This window comes from Dendropsophus ebraccatus, chromosome 6 (assembly GCF_027789765.1).
Source record: "Dendropsophus ebraccatus isolate aDenEbr1 chromosome 6, aDenEbr1.pat, whole genome shotgun sequence".
NCBI lineage: Eukaryota > Metazoa > Chordata > Amphibia > Anura > Hylidae > Dendropsophus > Dendropsophus ebraccatus.
The window spans coordinates 136022337-136045020 of NC_091459.1; the positions used below are offsets into that span (position 1 = coordinate 136022337).

At 45.2% G+C, this 22684-nt stretch overlaps 1 protein-coding gene across 4 annotated transcripts in view; it reads right to left on the reverse strand.

Annotated features, from left to right (window-relative positions):
- Window positions 1-22684, reverse strand: part of ITSN2 (intersectin 2) — a 112076-nt gene that overhangs the window by 85138 nt on the left and 4254 nt on the right. For all 4 annotated transcript variants that reach the window (XR_011363451.1, XM_069973073.1, XM_069973072.1 and 1 more), the window contains exon 2: window positions 8055-8118. Coding sequence is in view for 3 of the 4 variants with exons in the window: in XM_069973073.1 (XP_069829174.1) it covers window positions 8055-8097 (43 nt within the window). In the remaining variant the exon portion in view is untranslated. The remainder of the gene's footprint in view (window positions 1-8054; window positions 8119-22684) is intronic.

The following is a 22684-nucleotide window of genomic DNA, read 5'->3' on the forward strand; positions in this document are numbered from 1 at the left end:
CCCCTCTGTCCATGTCAGGAGCTGTCTAGGTTTTTTATGGGGATTTGCTACTTCTCTGGACAATTCCTAACATGGTCAGAGGAGGCAGCAGAGAGCACTGTGTGGGATTATATACAGTCCTATGTAAAAATAAAAGTTACAATGACATATTGTACTGTTATAGCACACAGTTAGCTTTGCTACATCTCTGGAAGCTAAAGCTTTGGCTGTCCAGGCATGATGGGAGTTGTAGTTTTGCAACAGCTGGAGAGCCAAGGTTTTCTACCCCTGTTATAGATGAATAACATTTTATCCCTAGAATATGAAGTATCAGAGCTCTCATCTGTGTGATACTAGTGTAGAAAAGGCTCAATCAGGGAAAAATTCAGGAAACTGATCAACTTGGGGAAAATCAAGAACACAGAAGAAGACACAACCATGAGGATGCTGTCTGGGTCAGGTTCAAGCTCACAGTTCCACGATACACGTTTCCCACTGGCTGTCTCTTCCATCGGGCAATCCTCCTCTGTATATCTATTATAAGACCGCCTAGAATAGAGTAGTGACGCGACCTACACCGATATAGCAGAGCTAAATGTGCCAGTCAGCTGTTTCCTTTCTGCCTTTTTGGTAACAATGGGAATCCAAAGATGACATCATGACGTCTTGTGCCTAGTGACATACTCGGCTCTGCTACATTTAAAGTGTCACTGTCATTTATTTATTTTCCAGAAATCAATAGTACAGGTGATTTTTAGAAACTTTGTGATTGGGTTTATTAGCCGAAAAATGCTTCTTTATCATGAGAAAGCAGGTTGAAGCTCCCCCCCCCCCCGTCTTCATGGTTCTCTATGGAGAGGGGAGGGGTGGAGGGAGATGAGGCACCAAAACAGGACAACAAAGAGTTACATCTACATCACCCGGCTATCTCCTCGGACGTCAGCACTGACCTCTCTGACCTCTGAATACCGGCTTTCACACAGCTCCCACTGTGTAATCCTTTGATCTCTGCTCTCTGCTAATGACTAATCTCCCTCCTCCCCCTCCCCTCTCCAAAGAACAGACAGGGCACGTCTGATGCAACAAGATGAGATTTCCTGATAATCAGCAGTGAATGAGAGAGAGGAGGGGGGGGGGACCTGGGGAAAGTCTTTTTGAATGCAGATAATGGCATATTTGCCTAATAAACCCAATTTCAAAAGTTTCTTAAAAATCGCCTGGACTATTGATTTCTGAAAAAAAAAAAAAAAAAAAAAGAAGAATAAAAAAATACGACAGTGACACTTTAAAGAGGACCTGTCACCCCCTGTGACGGGGTGACAGGCTCCTGACCCCCCGTTACAGCCCCCTATACTCACGTGATCCTGCCCGTTCCCGCTTCTGGAGATGGTCGGGTGACGGAGATATCGGCGCCCGAAGCCCGGCGCGCCTGCTCCTCAGATGAGTCCAACACTCATAGAGAATGACAGGAGAGTCCAGCGATCCGTCATTCTCTATGAGCGCTGAACTCATCTGAGGAGCGCGCGCGCCGGGCTTCGGGCGCCGATATCTCTGTGACCCGACCATCTACAGAAGCGGGACCCAGCAGGATTAGGTGAGTATAGGGGGCTCTAACGGGGGTCGGGAGCCTGTCATCCCGGCACGGGGGGGTGACAGGTTCCCTTTAAGTGTAGTTTTATTTAGTCATGGTCTCCTCTGATAAAAGAGATAGCAGCCACAACTACCACCAATAAAGAGAACACACCCAGCAAGGAAAGCACTTTCTGAGCAACTACTAGAAAACAGGAAGAGGCCATGATGTATCATTCTACAGAATAAGAGGACTGGACTTGTCATGGAGAAGTGGGGCAATGTGTCAGGACAAGGGAGGTGGATTATATAATATACTTCCCCCATTACATAGGCCAAGGGGTAGGCATCCTTGGCCCTTCAGCTGTTGCAAAACTACAACTCCCATGCCTGGACAGCCAAAGCTTTAGCTCTGGGCATGGTGAGAGATGTAGTTTTGCAACAGCTGAAGGCTCAAGGTTCCCTATCCCTGGTATCGGCCATAGATGCGGCTTCTCCTGTTACTGGGAAACGCGTGACGCTACTGGATCTCCCTGGAGTTGTATAACCATTATCACACTGGGACAGGGATTTAGGATAAGCTGGAGCTTTCAGTGTGTTGTAAGATCACGCAACGCCTCAAAAACAGGTTTATCTGCTGCCGATGTGGAAACCTGCCGGGAGAGTCTATGGTACCAGTACATGACGTGTTCCCCCAGCGCCCGCCACTGCACTGACAGACAATAGATATGGAGGAGGCAGCACCAATGTCCTTAGGGACCCCCATCAATCTAATACTGGTGGTCTATAATGTAGACAGTCCATCAATATCAGATCAGTGGGGGTCATCTTCATTATTTACTGTGCCCTTCTTTCCTCCAGACCCTGCAGATGAAGTCTTTCCTGATATGTTTTATGCCTCCACCATTTTTGTAGCCCGTCTTTGGAGCTGTTCTGTTTTATCAGCATCTTTTCTGTAGGTGAGGTCTCCAGAACTGGTCACAGTATTCCAGATGTGATGTCACCAGAGTTCTATTAGGGATGGTCCGAACCTGCCGAGGTTTGGGTTCGTATGAACCAGAACGCTCGGCAGCAGATTCCCGCTGTCTGCCCGCTCCGTGGAGCGGGCGGATACAGCAGGAGGACCGCCTGAAAAACTGGGATACAGCCTATATATATAGGTATGCTGGGCTGTATGTATATATATATCCCAGCATACCATTATATATATATGTATTAGGGATGGTCGTACGAACCCGAACCCTCGGTAATGATTCCCGCTGTCCAGCGGGAGGACCGCCTGGAAAACTGGGATACAGCCTCTGGCTGTATCCCAGTTTTCCAGGCGGTCCTCCTGCTGTATCCGCCCGCTCCACGGAGCGTTCATACGAACCCGAACCTCGGCAGGTTCGGACCATCCCTAATATATATTATATATGTATTATACACAGTGGTGCCTTGGATTACGAGCATAATTGGTTCCGGGACCGTGCTTGTAATCCAAATCCACTCTTAAACCAAATATATTATAGATTTATTATTCTGAATAACATGTAGAACAGATGAAACTAACATTCAGAAACAGCAGAATATGTGATATTATAAGTTACTGTACAGTAATGGAGAGGATGGGAAACACAAGGGCTGTGTATATAATGGTATGCTGGGCTGTGTATATATAATGGTATGCTGGGCTGTGTATATATAATGGTATGCTGGGCTATGTATATATAATGGTATGCTGGGCTGTATATATATATATATATATATATATATATATATATATGTATAAAGGTATGCTGAGCTGTGTATATATAATGGTATGCTGGGCCGTGTGTAATATATATATATATATATATATATATTATATACATACACACACAGCCCAGCATACCATTATATATATACAGCCCAGCATACCTTTATATATATACAGCCAAGCATACCTATATATATATATATATATATATATATATATCAGCATACCATTATACATTATATAAAATCAGCATACCCCTATATAATATCATACAATTATATATATGCCGATATGATACTCAGATTCCTCCTTCCCAAGTACATTATTTTACATTTGGAAACATTGAACTGCAGTTTCCATAGTGTTGACCACTTATCTAGTAAAAGCTAAATCATTTTCCATATTACTCATAGAGATGATCGAACTGCGCTAATTTTCAGATTTCCTGTATGAACATTGCAGAGGTGCCTTAAAGATCCAGGCTAACATGTCAGGTGAGGAATAGGAGACAATCTGCCTGAAACATTCCTAATGATGAGGAGGGCGGGGAGGAGGGACAGAGAGGTTGTGCCAGCCTAATGCATACACAATCTAAGCCCCGGACGTTGGGCATGGGGCTGCAAGTTTAAAAGTTGTTTTTAAGGACAATAACTCCATCACCTGCCGAACGGACCCAAAGACAGATCTTGGATAGAGATGAGCGAACCTGGAGCATGCTCGAGTCGATCCGAACCCGAACTTTCGGCATTTGATTGGCGGTGGCTGCTGAACTTGGATAAAGCCCTAAGGCTATGTAGAAAACATGGATATAGTCATTGGCTGAATCCATGTTTTCCAGACAACCTTAGAGCTTTATCCAAGTTAAGCCGAAATGCCGAACGTTCGGGTTCGGATCGACTCTAACCCGGTTCGCTCATCTCTAATCTGGGATTAAAAGCAGCTGACGGTACAAGTGGTTTGGGGGGTCACTGAGCAGCAACACAAGGCTGGGCCATATAGGCCATTGTCCTTATTAGGGGTCTCAGCAGAGACGTGGACGTGTATATACAGCTATGTACACACTACAGGACGTGTATATACAGGTATACAGCCACTACAGGACGTGTATATACAGGTATACAGCTACATAGCCTGTAGTGTGTACATAGCCCTATACCAATATATATACACATCTGGTAGTGTGTACATAGCTGTATACCTGTATATACACGTCCTGTAGTGTGTACATAGCTGTATAACTGTATACCTGTATATACACATCCTGTAGTGTGTACATAGCTGTATACCTGTATACCTGTATATACACATCCTGTAGTGTGTACATAGCTGTGTACTCAAATATACAATTCCTGTAGTGGCAGTATTATTTATGTATTTATGCACACACACACACACACTACAAGATCCTTTGTATTTTCCTGTATTTTTTGGAATAAATCACCTTTTTCACGTATGCTGGTGTGCTGCAGAATATCTTTACATACTTTTGGGGATCCCCGAGCCAAGGGACTGACTCTGTGCAGCACCTGCTTCATGAATTTTTGGATGTGCAGCTTTCTCCTGTTTCTTCATATACAGCTATGCAGATTTTCCAATAATAACACATGCACACTCAACTAAGCTGAGCATTTTTGTGTATTATAGGATTACAAGAGATAGTTGGGGGGATCTGGGCAGAAGGGGGGGGATCTGGGCAGAAGTGGGGGAAGCAGCTGGGGGGGGGGGTCTGATCAGAAGGGGGGGCAGCCGCTGACCCACTCCACATACCCGGGAGTGAGCAGCCGGGGGTACATAAGCTGTATCTCCTCCTCCTCCTGCCACCCCGCTCAGCATTGGTACGCTTGTGGCCTCGTCGGACATTCACACAGGCAAATCCCAGTCTCTGGAGGAGGAGACCGCAGGATCGTGTGATGGCGTCCCAGCGGGTGCTGGAGCTGAATAGCAGGATCTAGAGGCGCAGTGCAGAACCCCGATCCTGCTACTCAGCTCCAGCACCCGCAGGGACGCCATCACACGATCCTGCGGTCTCCTCCTCCAGAGACCGGGATCTGCCTGTGTGAACGTTCGACAGGGCCACAAGCGTACAAATGCTGAGCGGGGTGGCAGGAGGAGGAGGAGATACAGCTTATGTACCCCCGGCTGCTCACTCTCGGGTATGTGGAGCAGGTCAGCAGCTGTTCGGCGGTGAGGGTGGGGGAGTGATACGCTGGTGCAGGGTTGCAGGGAGCACTGAGGGACGGGCGGGCAGGGGCCGTTGGGGGGCGCTATGTCAGGCATGGCGGGGATGGGGAGTGCTGACACATCCAGCACACTGTGCAGCACTGAAATACCACAAATACCGTCCTGGCGTAGTTGAGGTCAGAGACGGTATCGGTATTTTCACGGTATACCGCCCAGCCCTACCAGGCAGTGTATGATAATATAGCTGTACTTACAGGACCCGGTGCCCAGAGTGCAGAGCCTCCATTCACTTTACACTGACAATAACAGGGCTCTGCCTGTGGTGTAACGGCATACTGCAAAGACCTCTGCATGAGCCGGCACGGGCGCTCGGCCAGATTACAGGAATTAAATGACTGAGCGTGGAAGCTGGCAATGAAAATGCAATCAATAGAAGAGGGATACAAATCCAGGAAGAAGTCTATGAAGGACGTCATGGAGAACCAACATACGGTGGTGTGCAAAAGTATCTGCCCCCCTTCTGGTTGGGTGTTATCACTACATAACACCTGACGCTTTATCACTTAGCAGGTCGCATATTACATCTGCAAGGCTCACATTTATTTTGCTGCTGTCAGTGAATATGAGATTATGTTTATATACAGAGGCTTAAAGGGGTACTCCGGATTTTCTTTCAAATCAACTGGTATCAGAAAGTTATATAGATTTGTAATTTACTTAAAATCTCAAGTCTTTCAGTACTTATCAGCTGCTGTATGTCCTGCAGGAAGTGGGGTATTATGTATGACACAGTGCTCTCTGCTGCCACCTCTGTCCAAATTTCCATAGAAAAACTCTCCTGCTCTGGACAGTTCCTGACATGGACAGAGGTGGCAACAGAGAGCACTGTGTCAGACTGGAAAGAATACACCACTTCCTGCAGGACATACAGCAGCTGCTAAGTACTGGAAGACTGAAGATTTTTTTAATAGAATTAAATTACAAATCTATATAACTTTCTGAAACCAGTTGATTTGAAAGAAAGAAAGAAAGAAAGAAAGTACCCCTTTAAACTGGTTGTCCAGGATTTGAAAAACACTGCTACTTTATTCCAGAAACAGCACCAACCCCCGTCTTCAGTTTGTGAAGTCAATGAAGTGGAGTAGAAGAGCAATGTCCTATTGTGGTCAATGGGATTCCGCTCTATTGCTCACATGATGGAATTTACACGCAGAATGTTCATGTTAATTCTTTGGGCGGATTCCGCTACAGAAATCCCACAGAAGTCATTGGGGCTTTGAATTCTGCACCAATTCTGACAGAGCTGAATAAGAGCTGAAATTTCAAGCAGAAAACTTTCCTCCTCAATTTCTCGCCTATTCCTCAGTGTCAACGTACCCTAAAACCACGTTTCCTTACCATGTCTGACCCTGGAAGGCATGGACTCCACAAGACGGCTGAAGGTGTAAACCCAGATCCCCATAAACATATACATAACAGGAAAGCATACAATGACAGGGGTGGAGGAACACTAAGTAATCAACTAGTACAACTCAATCGATTACAACTTATAATAGAAATGTGGGACCAGAGACAGCTAGTAAATTGCAGAAATCAATAAAAGAGCCATAAATGCAATATACAACCAGCTATAAACAGCCAGGGGGCAACACTGCTTAATGTACACTGTCACCACTGTCAGTATGTACTTACCATACAGCTATTGGCATACACACACACATATATAAATATATACATACACACATATATATATATATATATATATATATATATATATATATACACACACACACACACATAGTACATTGATCAGTGTTGCCCTCCTAGCTATTTTTCCCTAAAGAGAAACGGTGTCAGAAAGTGCCAGAGATTTGCAATTTAATACAATTAAATAAAATCTCAGGTCTCTCAGTACTTATCACCTGTTGTATGTCCAACATATCTTGGTCTATGTCTATGACATACAGCAGCTGATTAGTACTGGAAGACTTGAGATTTTGTAATAGAAGGAAATTACAAATCTTTCTGACACCAGTTGATTTGGGGAAAAAACTATTAAATGAAAAATGTAATTATTATTAATTATTATTATTTATAATTATTGTTATGATTATGTAAATAATAATAATAATAATTCTTCACTGGAGTTGCCCTTTAAGATTTTACTTTTTTATCATACTTAAGACTATACTACTGATATGAACAATTTATTAGCTGTAACTGATCCATCATATATGGTTATATGGTACTAGCTTATGACATATTGCCCATTGATCCTCCTCCCTTGTCATTTTATTCTGCCTTTTCTGTATATGTTCTTAATGGGTAGTTGCATTTGATTATTTTTGCATAATTGACTGTAATTTCGTTTATTGGCTGTAATATTATATATACTACCAGTCAACCGCTGCTGTGCAGTAGGTTATCACTACGTATAAATGATGCGATAGGCCAAGTCCGACTCTGCTACATTACAATATTGCATAAAACCACAGCAATAAGTGAGCAAAACTGAAACAATAGTAGAGCGTAGTCTCATCCTGAGTCTATGTAATCCCCCAGTGTGTGTGTGTGGAGATGTACTCACCATTGAGGGCCGTGGGAAAGTGAGGCATGGTGTTCCGCAGCATGTCTTGTTAACTCCGGGCCATCTGCAAACACAACACACAAACACAGTCCTTGTTAGTAGTGATGGCGAGCATGGGCCCCGCTGTGCACACACAACACTGCTTCATAATGACCGACCCCCTACAGGGAGACAATGACAGAGGGGCTATGAATGGGGGCTGGGAGAGGTCACTGTACACCGCATCACTACTGTACCCGGGCTGTCACTCTATGGAGGTGGATCAGCAGCAGGGACTTCATTATAGCCAAGTGTCCAGAGACTGTGCATGAGGAGATGTTCACAAAGACGGAGGGAAGAGCTACATAAGAACATCAAGCAAACCACATCACAAGGGAAGAATTGCTTTTAAAAATTCTGACAACAATCCCAGGCATGTGAATGAGGCGATGGCCACCCTGTTCAAGCGCTGCAGGATTTAAAAAAAAAAAAAAAAAAAAAAGGTCTTTCATGCTGCCTGAACCACAAGTTATTTATGCTGCCACCCTGCTAGCCTACATCTGGTTCAGGCAGCATGAATTTGTAGAGAGGTCCTACAGAAAGTGGTGTATTCTTTCCAGTCTGACACAGTGCTCTCTGCTGCCACCTCTGTCCATGTCAGTAGTAGCAAATCCCCATAGAAATCCTCTCCGGCTTTGGACAGTTCCGGACATGGACAGAGATGGCACCAGAGAGCACTGTGTCAGACAGGAAAGAATACACCACTTCCTGCAGGACATACAGCAGCTGATAAGTACTGGAAGACTTGAGATCTATGTAGCTTTCTGACACCAGTTGATTTGTAAGAAGAAAATAAAATCTCTGAAGGACCCCTTAATATCCAAGTGAAAGCTGAATATACACCATGCACGTACTTTACTCCATCATCTGATGGATGAGAAATCATGAAAATTTGGTATGTTTTAAGAATTGGCATCAGGATGAGGGGGACCCGGTATGACATGCTACCATTCAGCATCGCCATGTAGGAGTCTGTGGGATGCTGTCATCTATCCTATAAAAATACAGTAATCCAAGATATCCCTTTGAAAGTCCCCAGGTATACAAACTATTTATCTTTGCCGTATACTCCATAGGACCTAGGCACATACAGAAAACCAAAGACAGCCACAGCCGGCCATATGGTTGGTAGAAAATCTATAGCGCACGCAGGAATCTGATAAACCATATGTCCTCCCTCAATCCACCATCCAGACAACACCTTTATTTACTGCCTGTTACCATCCTACACACACACTAACAGCAGAAACAATGCAAATACAGAGAAATATACACATTACCGAGAAAGACTCCAGGCTACACAGTATAAAACTGCTAAACATCTGCTGTTATGGCACAAGTACAGAACCCATCTCCAGGAGGATCCCCGCTTATATAGGTATACCAATGACCTTATATGCAAGAATATAACTACTACAATACTGTCTCCTATATACAGGAATATAACTACTATAATACTGCCCTCTATATACAGGAATATAACTACTATAATACTGCTCCTATATACAAGAATATAACTACTATAATACTGCTCCTCTATACAAGAATATAACTACTATAATACTGCTCCTCTATACAAGAATATAACTACTATAATGCAATACAGGAGAGAAAAGAGCGCTGCACCTCACACCTATGGCTGATACTAGTACCTCTCGGCTGCATAAAAAACATCAGAATTTTGTGTATGAATTGATCAAGCCACACTGCCCCATGTACCGCATGCAGGTATCTGATACACATGGGTCCCTACACTAAGTCCACACTGTGCCGGTCAGTGACCACCACCCCCGCAGGCGTGCATGAGCAGGGAAGGGGGCCCATGGAACGGCCCTGCGACCCCCATATCACAGGACTAGACCCAAAAATGCCACACCGGAACCCGGCCAGCACCGCCGGCGGAGAAGGTCGCCCCCAAACAGCACGAGTCTGGATGAGGAATTGCGCTCACCATAGCTACTGCAGATAGAATGGGACAAACAGGAGGGATTAAAACCATGTGCACTCAGGTGTCTCCTGCTGATTGCGGTCATGTGGCTCTTACCAGGAGGAGTGCAAAAACACTGAGAAAGAAAGATAGCAAAATGCAATACAGGAGAGAAAAGAGCGCTGAACCTCACACCTATGGCTGACACTAGTGCCTCTCGGCTGCATAAAAAACATCAGAATTTTGTGTATGAATTGATCAAGCCACACTGCCCCATGTACCGCGTGCAGGTATCTGATACACATGGGTCCCTACACTAAGTCCACACTGCGCCAGTCAGTGACCACCACCCCCGCAGGCGTGCACAGTCAGGGAAGGGAGGCCATGGAACGGCCCTGCAACCCCCATATCACAGGACTTCTTCTCTCCATTTCACATAACCACTATAATACTGCTCCTATATACAGGAATATAACTACTATAATTTCAAGTGCAAAAGAGAAAAAGATTAAGTTATGTGTATTACCTTCCTCCTCGGCAATGGTCCTGCGCTGTTAGTAATCTTTGGCCGGGAACACCGTTAGGAGCACTGCTCCACCCCCCACAGCATCATCCGCCCCCATTGATAATCATTAGAAAGAGCGGGCCGGATGGTGCTGTGAGAGTGTGGAAGTGCTCTTAACAGTGCTCCCAGCTGAAGATTATGCCAACTAACAGCGTGGGACTGGCGCCAAGGAGGAAGGTAAACGCATAGCTTAATCATTAGGGTCCCGGGTGCTATCCCAACAAAACACAACAATCACTGGCTATACCCGTGTTTTGAGACTGGTAACTGAGGCTCCACGGACCCCTTCTTTGCATATCCCGGGTGCTATCCACAAGACTGAGATAATATGCCCATACAGAATTACTGTAATATAGCACTGGTCACACACATGGTTGCCCCTCACCTGTATGAAGATGATAAGTATACGAGATAGGTATACCCCTTTAAAGTGACACTGTCACCTCCTTTGTGCATTCTGACATCTCTACACAGGTGTAATGGGTAAATTTTGAATTTTTCATACCTTATTTCATATCATACGTCATGGTGTTTGTTCAAGTAAAAAGTGTCCTTTTATTAACTGCAGATTGTGCTAAGTGGGCGTGGCCTCGCGGCATTAGTGCCACTTAGCCCGGTTGACACCCATTCGTTGGCCGACATAAAGGGGTGGGGTCTAGACCTTTCCGCCAGCCTGTTCCAATGGCCAGCGAGGGGGAGGGGCCAACTGTGGTTTTGTGGGCAGGGCTAAGTGCCGGTAATGCCGCAAGGCCCGCCCACTTAACACAATGCAGTTGATAAAAGATTACTTTTTTCTTGAACAAGCACCATGACGTTTGATATAAAATAGGGAATGAAAACCGCTAAATTTACCCATTACACCTGTGTAGAGATGTCAGAATGCAAAAAGGAGGTGACAGTGTCACTTTAAGTCGTATTCCTATATGTTGGAGCAGCAGAGCAGGGAAGGAGCAGTAGGCACTGTGGCGCCAGCGTCGTGCCTGGCACAATGCATTCTTTTTCCATTAAAGTATGTGAAGCGCTCCGGACTATAATACCTGGTCGGCGCTGCGCTATTTAACAAGAAGCATTTTTTAGGGTATTATAAAAATTCTTCCCTATTATCTCAACTGGCATCAAGTAGTAGAACTCCACATTGTCCCCTGCAGAGCTGGCAGCGTCCCCAGATCACTCAGGGAAATCACTTTGTGTTACTTTATGAAATGAAGGGATCTAAATATATGTATAAGGATTGTAACACGCTATAAAATTATAGACCTAACACTGTGCCCTTAAAGGGGTACTACGGGCTGAGGTTACTTTTATTGTACAGGCGGGGAAGGGGTGGGAACCTCCCTGGTTCCAGCGCCTGGTCCTGGATTGCGCCGCCCCGTTCTCCCAACACACTGCCGCTTCCTGGTCTGAGCTGCGGCTTGAGACGTGACATCTCAAGGCAGTTCAGGCAGTTGCTTGGCGTCCACTTTTTCTGCCGGTGGCGCCTGTGGGGTCTGGGGGGCCTTTTAGGGTCTGGTCCTGTGACAATTGGGTTGCAGGGCCATTCCGTGGCCCCCCTTCTCTGCTTGCGCACGCTTTGTGGGGATTGTGGTCGCTGACCGGCACAGTGATGTTTTTTGGTTAGGGACTCATGTGTATCAGAAGACCTGCACGTGGTACATGAGGCAATATGGTTTGGCCAAATTATATACTAACTTCTGTTGTTGGTTTTAAATGTAGCTGAATAAGCTTTCGTGTCAGCCATGGGTGCGATGTGCAGCCATTTCTGTCTTTTTGGCTTGTGCATACAATAAAAATAACCCCAGCCTGGAATACCCCTTTAATCATTTCATAATTTCGCTACACAGGTTATATTCCCTGCATAGACATAGAGGTGAATTTATTATAGATGTAACAGGAATCGGGACAGGTGGGCCGGCCCGGCCCCCTGACTGGCAATCTGGGAGGCCAAGCGGGCATTTGCCCAGTATGCCAGATTGTTAGTCCAGGCCGGATTACAGTATTAAATCTAGTCCAGACATGGTAGAATATTGTGCCATCTACTACACACTTTAGACCAATCCCTAAAATCCATGCACATGCCGCTCCAACAACAGCCATGCAAAAAAAAACAAGCATGTCAATGGGCCATATGGAAATAAATGTCCCTGCGGCTGTCTGTCACAGACCAGCCGCTGTTCGGCCATAGCCTTACACTGTATAGTGAGAAGCTTAAATTTCATAATATATCAGGGACACGGCACATACACCACTTATTTTTGCAATACCTAGTAGAGTTAAATTATTAACTTCTCGCTGCCTGCAGTCACCACTAGAGGGAGCTTACAGCACAATGTGTATACATTAAAGGGAAACTTGCATATATTTGTGCTGTCAGTTTCCAGACAACGATCACAGGATATAGCATACATCGAGGCTGTGCGGGATGGGTGCCGACACACCTCCGCCCAGAATAAAGATTCTTTTGCTATTGATGCTGATGGATCACAGAACATCGCCAAAAGGTAAGCACGCAATGCTCCTGGCAGCACAGACAGATGTATGTTTTCTTTGAAACTCAATAGTAAATCCCTCTAGTGGTGGCTACCAGAAGGCAGAATGTCATGTTTCAATTTAATGGAGGGAATTTGAGTACAGTACACTAGTGTTCCAGCATATAGCAGTTACATTTCTGTTCTGCTCCATTTACTTTAATAGAACTGGGCTCCAATACCAGACACAGAGGACAAGAACAATACTGCTTCTGGAACATAGCAGCCATGTTTTGCTAATCCCTGAGAGCCCCTTTATAAATCCCCAACCATGTCTGATATAGGAATTTGTCTTCTTGTGGTATGGAGAGAGCAGGATGGTGCCGGCCGTTCTTCCTTTTGCATTGTATTCTGCTGCCGTTTCCAGACAGAAAGATGGTATCGGCCATTGCTTTATTCCCATAAAAAGGTCAATATAAATGTGCTGACAATATGACTGTGCGGTTACAGCTTAAACTATTGTATTTAGTAAATGTCAGGACGCAGAGTTGTATTTATAGGTTAAAAAAAAAGATTAGTGTTGCTATGTAAAGTGACAGACACATATGTGAACGACTCAGAGACAGGGACCGGCCTGTAATGTGCAGTAATATCCCCAGGACTGACCTGACCTCAGACTTTGTCCCCGGCCGCCTGTTGCATTCTTACTGTGGGTGGGAAGTGGCTGCTTCATGTTCAATGACATAGTGGCACTGACGGAAACAACAATGGTGAATAAAGAGCCATACACAACAAACCCGCCTCTTATTGTTCCTCCGGCACGGAGATAGAGCCAGGAAATGCCTACAGGGACCGGGGATACTCGGACCCAGACGAGGGACTGCAAAGCTGCACATTGCACCATGATGACCAAGATCAGGGAAAATAGCTGGAGAATTCAACTAACAGCAAGCAGAGATCTTGAACATTTCCCTCCCCCTCCCCACCCCCGGTAAACATGAGGGGGTAAGAGCTGGAGTGTGCCAGGTTATATCAGGACACCAAACAGCTTAGGGTCCTATTACACTAAGCGATTTTTACCGACTAACGATAAACGATCGCAAACGAGATTGTTTATTGTTAACCTGAAATCGTTCATCATATTACACAGAACGATGGTCGTTAGATATCATCGTTATTACGATCGTTATTGCGATCGTTACTATGTTCGCTTATTCCTTCTGATCTCAGCAAAACAATTGGCAATGTGCTATTACACTGAACGATTAGTAAAAAAAATATATATATATCGGAACTTGAGCCAACGAACGTGGAATTACAGCAAAAGATTAGCGAACGATTAACAATAAATTTAGGTTCAGATCTAGATTAACGATCACGACATACGAATGATTTTTCAAACGTTGCCTGCAATCATACAGAACGATTATCGTATAAATTTGAACGATATAACGATTTTTTTGCACGATAATTGTCCCGTGTAGTAGGCCCCTAATCTCTGCCCTGCTGCAGGTACTATGCCCAGCCACTATAGGGCACCTTCTACCCTCACAGTAAAAGGTTTATACTAGAAGGCCTGGCTCTCTCTGTAAATCAGTGGTTGCTTACCGAGCCTATTACACAGGCAAAAAATCTTAATGGGCAGGAGGTTACGGGGGAGTTAAAAAAAAGACAATATGCTCACCAGTCCCTGCATCACTGGGCTCCGAACCCCACTGGGTGTCCTCTTCTCCTGGTTTCCAGGTACACCACGACCCAGGTGCGCTGCAGTCACTTATTGGCTGAGCGGGTTAAATCCCACCCGCTTATGTCGGTCAACCCAGGTCGCGATGTAAAGGACGCCTGTCGGGGTACAGGAGCCCGGGGACAGGTGAGCACATTGTCTTTTTTAATTTCCCCCCACCCCCTTGCCCGACAGACTTCTCCTTTAAGGTTATGATGTAGGTGGTGATTTGTTCAGGGAGAGATAAGCCACAGCGCTGAGAGCAGTCGGCTCAGCTTTTTTCTCTCCTAGTGCTCTATAATAAAACTGTTATGATGGTAGTCCCTGAAGACTTATTTTATCCCCTTATTGACCACTAACTCACCTTCTTACTACAGTCCTTAAGGGACCTTGGACCTCAATGGCTGAGCAACTGTTCTCATTTCTTCCTCACTGCACTCACATATAGGCCAGAACTTATAAAGACTTCTATGCCGGAATCTATTACGTTATAAATAGAGATGAGCGAACCGGGTTCGGGTTCGAGTCGATTTGAACCCGAACGTTCGGCATTTTAATTAGCGGTGACTGCTGAACCTGGATAAAGCTCTAAGGTTGTCTGGAAAACATGGATACAGCCAATGACTATATCCATGTGTTCCACATAGCCTTAGGGCTTTATCCAAGTTCAGCAGCCACCGCTAATCAAATGCCCAAAGTTCGGGTTCGGATCGACTTGAGCATGCTCCAGGTTCGCTCATCTCTAGTTATAAAGTGTAAGGAAACAGAGGATTCTGGAAGTAAAACCAACACGGTGGGAGATCCCCTGAGGAAACCGTGACACTAGCGCCCGCTCTGAAACCCCCACTAGTAATGGGAGCAATGTGGGTAATAGACAGATATTAGGCAATTGCTAACAATGTGGACGATTGACACTTTAATTCAGACGACACAAACAAATCTCTATTTCTGTATTCCCTTCCGGAACGCCCGAGCTGAGGCACGCTCTGGAGAACAATAAGAAGCTTCCGTGAGTCAGCCCATATCATAGCCACAGCCGGGGAGAAATTACACGTTCTTCAGACAGCGGCCTATTCATCTCTTCTCTGTGATATCAACACCAGCTCTCGTGTGTGTACATAGACACAGCTGCAAGAAATGTCACCTGAAGATTAATATACAGTGCATGGAGACCTAGAAGAGCTGCGGGCAATGGGACCACCAACAATGCCTTGTGTGGAGAGATCTGTGTAGAGCAATGCTCTGCAGCAGCTCTGGCTGGGGAATGGCAGGAGCGTAGTGAGCAGTGTAAGAGGGATGTGATGAACAGCTGGAAAAAAAACAATGCCTTCTGGGAACTGTAGTTCTTAGCAACATATCACCCAGTCCTACAATGAAGTAAGAATATATGAGACAGAGCGGAAGAACAATAAAGCCAGTAGCCATGTACTGAGGGGGAAGATTGGGAGGGTTCCATGTAGCAGGCAGACATAGGCCTTAAAGGGGTTACCGTCAGCAGAACATTTGACATCTTACATTAGAAACATGTTATGCTTACCTCTCCGTACTCCCCTGGTGTCCCAATACGGTCATCCATTTCCCCTGCTGTCTGTAGCGCTTTTACTTCCGAGGCGAGCCTGTCTTGGGAGTGACAGTCTGCTCAGCCAGTCTCTGACCGCAGGGCTGAACAGTCTGAGTCAGTGATTGGCTGAGCAGGCCGTCATTCCCGAGACAAGTTTGCCTCGGAAGTAATGGCGGCTACATCGCCACGGGAAACCAGGAAAGCGCAAAGAGGTAAGCATAACACGTTTCTAATGTTTTGTTATATGGCATCAAGATTATCGCCGATAACACCTTTAATGCATCCTGAAAGGTTATAAATAACTGCCCTGTAAAGATATATATTCTGTGTATGTGTCCTGTAAGGATATATATCCAGTGTACGTGTCCTGTAAGGATATATATCCAGTGTACGTGTCCTGTAAGGATATATATCCCATGTATACGTGTCCTGTAAGGATATATATCCCATGTATACGTGTCCTGTAAGGATATATATCCCGTCTATAAGTGTCCTGTAAGGATATATATCCCGTGTACGTGTCCTGTAAGGATACACTACCGTTCAAAAGTTTGGGGTCACCCAAACTATTTTGTGTTTTCCATGAAGTCACACTTCTTTACCACCATACGTTGTGAAATTAATAGAAAATAGAGTCAAGACATTGACAAGGTTAGAAATAATGATTTGTATGTGAAATAACATTGTTCTTACATCACACTTTGCTTTCGTCCCAGAATCCTCCTTTTGCAGCAATTCCAGCATTGCACACCTTTGGCATTCTAGCTATTAATCTGTTGGGGTAAGCTGGAGAAATTGCCCCCCACGCTTCTAGAAGCAGCTCCCACAAGTTGGATTGGTTGGATGGGCACTTCTGGCGTACCATACGGTCCAGCTGCTCCCACAACAGCTCAATGGGGTGGTGATCTGGTGACTGCGCTGGCCACTCCATTACCTATGATAGAATACCAGCTGCTGCTTCTGCTGGAAATAGTTCTTGCACAATTTGGAGGTGTTTAGGGTCATTGTCCTGTTGTAGGATGAAATTGGCTCCAACCAAGCGCTGCCCACTGGGTATGGCATGGCGGTGCAGAGTGATGGCCTTCCCTATTCAGAATCCCTTTTACCCTGTACAAATCTCCCACCTTACCAGCACCAAAGCAACCCCAGACCATCACATTACCTCCACCATGCTTAACAGATGGCGTCAGGCATTCTTCCAGCATCTTTTCATTTCTTCTGCGTCTCACAAACGTTCTTCTTTGTGATCCAAACACCTCAAACTTGGATTCATCCGTCCACAACACTATTTCCTGTCTTCCTCTGTCCAATGCCTGTGTTCTTTTGCCCATCTTAATATTTTTCTTTTATTGGCCAGTCTCAGATATGGCTTTTTCTTTGCCACTCTGCCCTGAAGCCCAAAATCCCGCAGCCGCCTCTTCACTGTAGATGGTGACCCTGGTGTTTTGCGGGTACTATTTAATGAAGATGCCAGTTGGGGACCTGTGAGGCGTCTGTTTCTCAAACTAGAGACTCTAATGTGCTTATCTTCTTGCTTAGTTGTGCAACGCGGCCTCCCACTTCTTTTTCTACTCTGGTTAGAGCCTGTTTGTGCTGTCCTCTGAAGAGAGTAGTACACACCGTTGTAGGGATCTTCAATTTCTTAGCAATTTCTCGCATGGAATAGCCTTTATTTCTAAGAACAAGAATAGACTGTCGAGTTTCAGATGAAAGTTCTCTTTTTCTGGCCATTTTGAGCGTTTAATTGACCCTACAAATGTGATGCTCCAGAAACACAATCTGCTCAAAGGAAGGTCAGTTTTGTAGCTTCTGTAACGAGCTAGACTGTTTTCAGATGTGTGAACACGATTGCACAAGGGTTTTCTAATCATCAATTAGCCTTCTGAGCCAATGAGCAAACACATTGTACCATTAGAACACTGGAGTGATAGCTGCTGGAAATGGGCCTCTATACACCTATGTAGATATTGCACCAAAAACCACATTACCACATTAGCAATGTATAGAGTGTATTTGTTTAAAGTTAGGACTAGTTTAAAGTTATCTTCATTGAAAAGTACAGTGCTTTTCCTTCAAAAATAAGGACATTTCAATGTGACCCCAAACTTTTGAACGGTAGTGTATATATCCCGTGTATACGTGTCCTGTAAGGATATATATCCCGTGTATACGTGTCCTGTAAGGATATATATCCCGTGTATACGTGTCCTGTAAGGATATATATCCCATGTATACGTGTCCTGTAAGGATATATATCCCATGTATACGTGTCCTGTAAGGATATACATCGTGTATGTGTTGTGTTTTCTTCCACCCTGACTCCATATTCTATATAAGAGATGTATAGACACTGTACACAGCGATGTTATACCTCCAGCACACTATATATAGCTATCTCAGAGAAGCGCCTGCTCTCAGGTTAAGCCACATATCCAGGTGCTTTACTTTTCATAGAAAACACATTACGTGATCTCACTAGCGCTCCTCATCAGTAACGCGAAGCTGTAAGCAGATAGTGTGTTTAGCAATGTGCAAATACTCGCTGTCACAACACTAGTAATCTATAGTAATGTATAGTCAGGAAAGCAGATGCTAATGGGGTCAGTGCAGAGCTAGGATTCTCCCAGTGGAAGCCCCTTCTATAGCATGATATATATACACACAGTATATATATATATATATATATATATATATATATAATTAGTCTTTAGGACACACACCACCTATTGTTACATCTCTGATAAAGCGCGGCTCCATCTAAGTAAAGTACGCTGTGTCACCTGAATCATACATAGAAGCCAAGCACTGAGTATAAGCTGGGATCAGGGCACCAATGCATATACCTGACCCTGATCCCACATTTTGTTTCCATTCCTTAAAGGAAAGATCCTCGAAGGTTCTCTGGTCTCCATACACCGCCTCCTCTATACACTACCCCCCAGAGGACACAGCCTCCTCTATACACTACACCCCAGAGGACACAGCCTCCTCTATACACTACACCCCAGAAAACACAGCCTCCTCTATACACTACCCCCCAGAGGACACAGCCTCCTCTATACACTACCCCCCAGAGGACACAGCCTCCTCTATACACTACCCCCCAGAAAACACAGCCTCCTCTATACACTACCCCCCAGAAAACACAGCCTCCTCTATACACTACACCCCAGAGGACACCGCCTCCTCTATACACTACACCCCAGAGGACACCGCCTCCTCTATACACTACACCCCAGAGGACACAGCCTCCTCTATACACTACACCCCAGAGGACACCGCCTCCTCTATACACTACACCCCAGAGGACACCGCCTCCTCTATACACTACACCCCAGAGGACACCTCCTCCTCTATACACTACACCCCAGAGGACACAGCCTCCTCTATACGCTACACCCCAGAGGACACCTCCTCCTCTATACGCTACACCCCAGAGGACACAGCCTCCTCTATACGCTACACCCCAGAGGACACAGCCTCCTCTATACACTACACCCCAGAGGACACAGCCTCCTCTATACGCTACACCACCCAGGACACCGCCTCCTCTATATACTACACCACACAGGACACCGCCTCCTCTATACACTACACCACCCAGGACACCGCCTCCTCTATATACTACACCACAGAGGACACCTCCTCTATATACTACACCACAGAGGACACCTCCTCTATATACTACACCACAGAGGACACCTCCTCTATATACTACACCACACAGGACACCTCCTCTATATACTACACCACCCAGGACACCGCCTCCTCTATACACTACACCACCCAGGACACCGCCTCCTCTATACACTACACCACCCAGGACACCGCCTCCTCTATATACTACACCACAGAGGACACCTCCTCTATATACTACACCACAGAGGACACCTCCTCTATATACTACACCACAGAGGACACCTCCTCTATATACTACACCACACAGGACACCTCCTCTATATACTACACCACACAGGACACCTCCTCTATATACTTCACCACACAGGACTCCTCCTCTATATACTACACCACACAGGACACCTCCTCTATATACTACACCACACAGGACACCTCCTCTATATACTACACCACAGAGGACACCTCCTCTATATACTACACCACACAGAACACCTCCTCTATATACTTCACCACACAGGACTCCTCCTCTATATACTACACCACACAGGACACCTCCTCTATATACTACACCACACAGGACACCTCCTCTATATACTACACCACACAGGACACCTCCTCTATATACTACACCACACAGGACACCTCCTCTATATACTACACCACACAGGACACCTCCTCTATATACTACACCACACAGGACACCTCCTCTATATACTACACCACACAGGACACCTCCTCTATATACTACACCACACAGGACACCTCCTCTATATACTACACCACACAGGACACCTCCTCTATATACTACACCACACAGGACACCTCCTCTATATACTACACCACACAGGACACCTCCTCTATATACTACACCACACAGGACACCTCCTCTATATACTACACCACACAGGACACCTCCTCTATATACTACACCACCACCACCCAGGAGAGCTGACAGATCCTCTATAGCTATAACCTCTATAACCACAGAAATACTGTCACTGGTGTATAGATCGCCGTCACTGGGGTATAGATCGCCGTCACTGGGGTATAGATCGCCGTCACTGGCGTGCTGTATATTGTTGCTGGCACACTTCTTGGTTATTTACTGTAGCTACAAATACACCCCTTCCCTTTCTCCACAATGACTCACTTGTCCTAATAACCACATCTCCTGTACATGCCTGTTGTAACCTGCATAATAGAAAGAACAAGAGGCTACAAGACTTTCTTGTAATTACATCCATGTACAAGACGGCCCTATCAATGGATGCAGTGCTGTGGGCCAAACACCACTGAAAGGACGGGTCACCAGCCCATTCCTTAAAGGGGGTGTCCGGCTTTATGTGACTGACACGTTAAGAAGTACGCTACGATTTGTTTTCCTTTTTGCCTACGTAGTGAAGCACAGACTAAGGGCTAATTCACACACTACCTGTATTGTGTCACAGCTCTATATTCTAAGTGTTACAGATGTTCTTAAAGTCTAGATGGAGCTAGAATGTTTTTATTCACAGTCAGCAAGCAGAGATCTAAACCTACACTACACCCCCAACCTCAGTAAACAGATGCCCATTATGCAGCACATAGCTACACCATGTGCGCGTCAGCTCTGCTACATCATCAGCTAGTAGGGAATTTATACTGGGGTGATGTGATGCAGAATCAGGGAGAAAAAAAAACAGTCCTGTGTTTACTGTGCAATAGTAATGACAGCAGAGGGCAGGAAAGAAAGCTATTCAGGACCAAAGGATCAGAGAAATGCATGATGGGAAATGTAGTTTCCTATCTTGGATATAGATCGGCTTTTAGAAAAACTTGTAACTCAGGAATGGCAGCAGCTAGAAAGACCGGAGACATCTCAAAATACTCAGGGGGACTTGGTGAGTAAGACCAGCTAGCATTTCATTTTTTCACTCTTGGGTGGATAGCCCCTTTAAGTTAGGACAAGGGTACTGCACCTGGACTAGAGATGAGCGATCCCTAGCATGCACCATTTCATTACCGGTGGCTGAAGAAGTTGGATGCAGCCCTAATGCTGCCTGGAAACATGAATACAGCCATAGGCCATAGCTTGTATCCATGTTTTCAGGACTCCAAAGGGCTGCATCCAACTTCTTCAGTCACTAGTAATCAAATGCCGAGCCATCCACCTGGAGACGTGCTCATCTCTAGTGGTTAGCACTGTTTTCCAACACCCACTAAAATGAATGACAGCTGATGTGTGTCTCTGAGGTGTTGTACTGCTATAACATTACTACATAGTGGCCCCTCACTCTGCAGGTTATCTCTGTGTTCAGGTACCCAAGGCTTCATATACTGTATACCCGTCTCCTACATTCTCCTTACATTAATATGATATTCTTTTTCCACTGCTGCACGGCTTTGGCCGACTCTGCAGAACGGACGCTGCAGATGCTGACTGCCCGCTCATACATTACAATGATTTAATAGCTGCTGTCAATTGTACGGAACAAGCAGAAATCCCGTTCCTGCCCGAGACTTTCAGCTCCACTGCAGGGCCGGCTTTCTCCTAGTCATTCATCAATGGTTTCCACCCTGTGCACCCCTTCAATATATCTAATGTGTATGGGTAGGCATAATCCAACAACCTGATAGCCCCCATTGTGCCAATTTGTTTATAATAAAGGGGTAGCTCACAAAAAATAAAAATTAAATCAATGTTCCTAGAAATTTGTAGTTTACTTCTATTG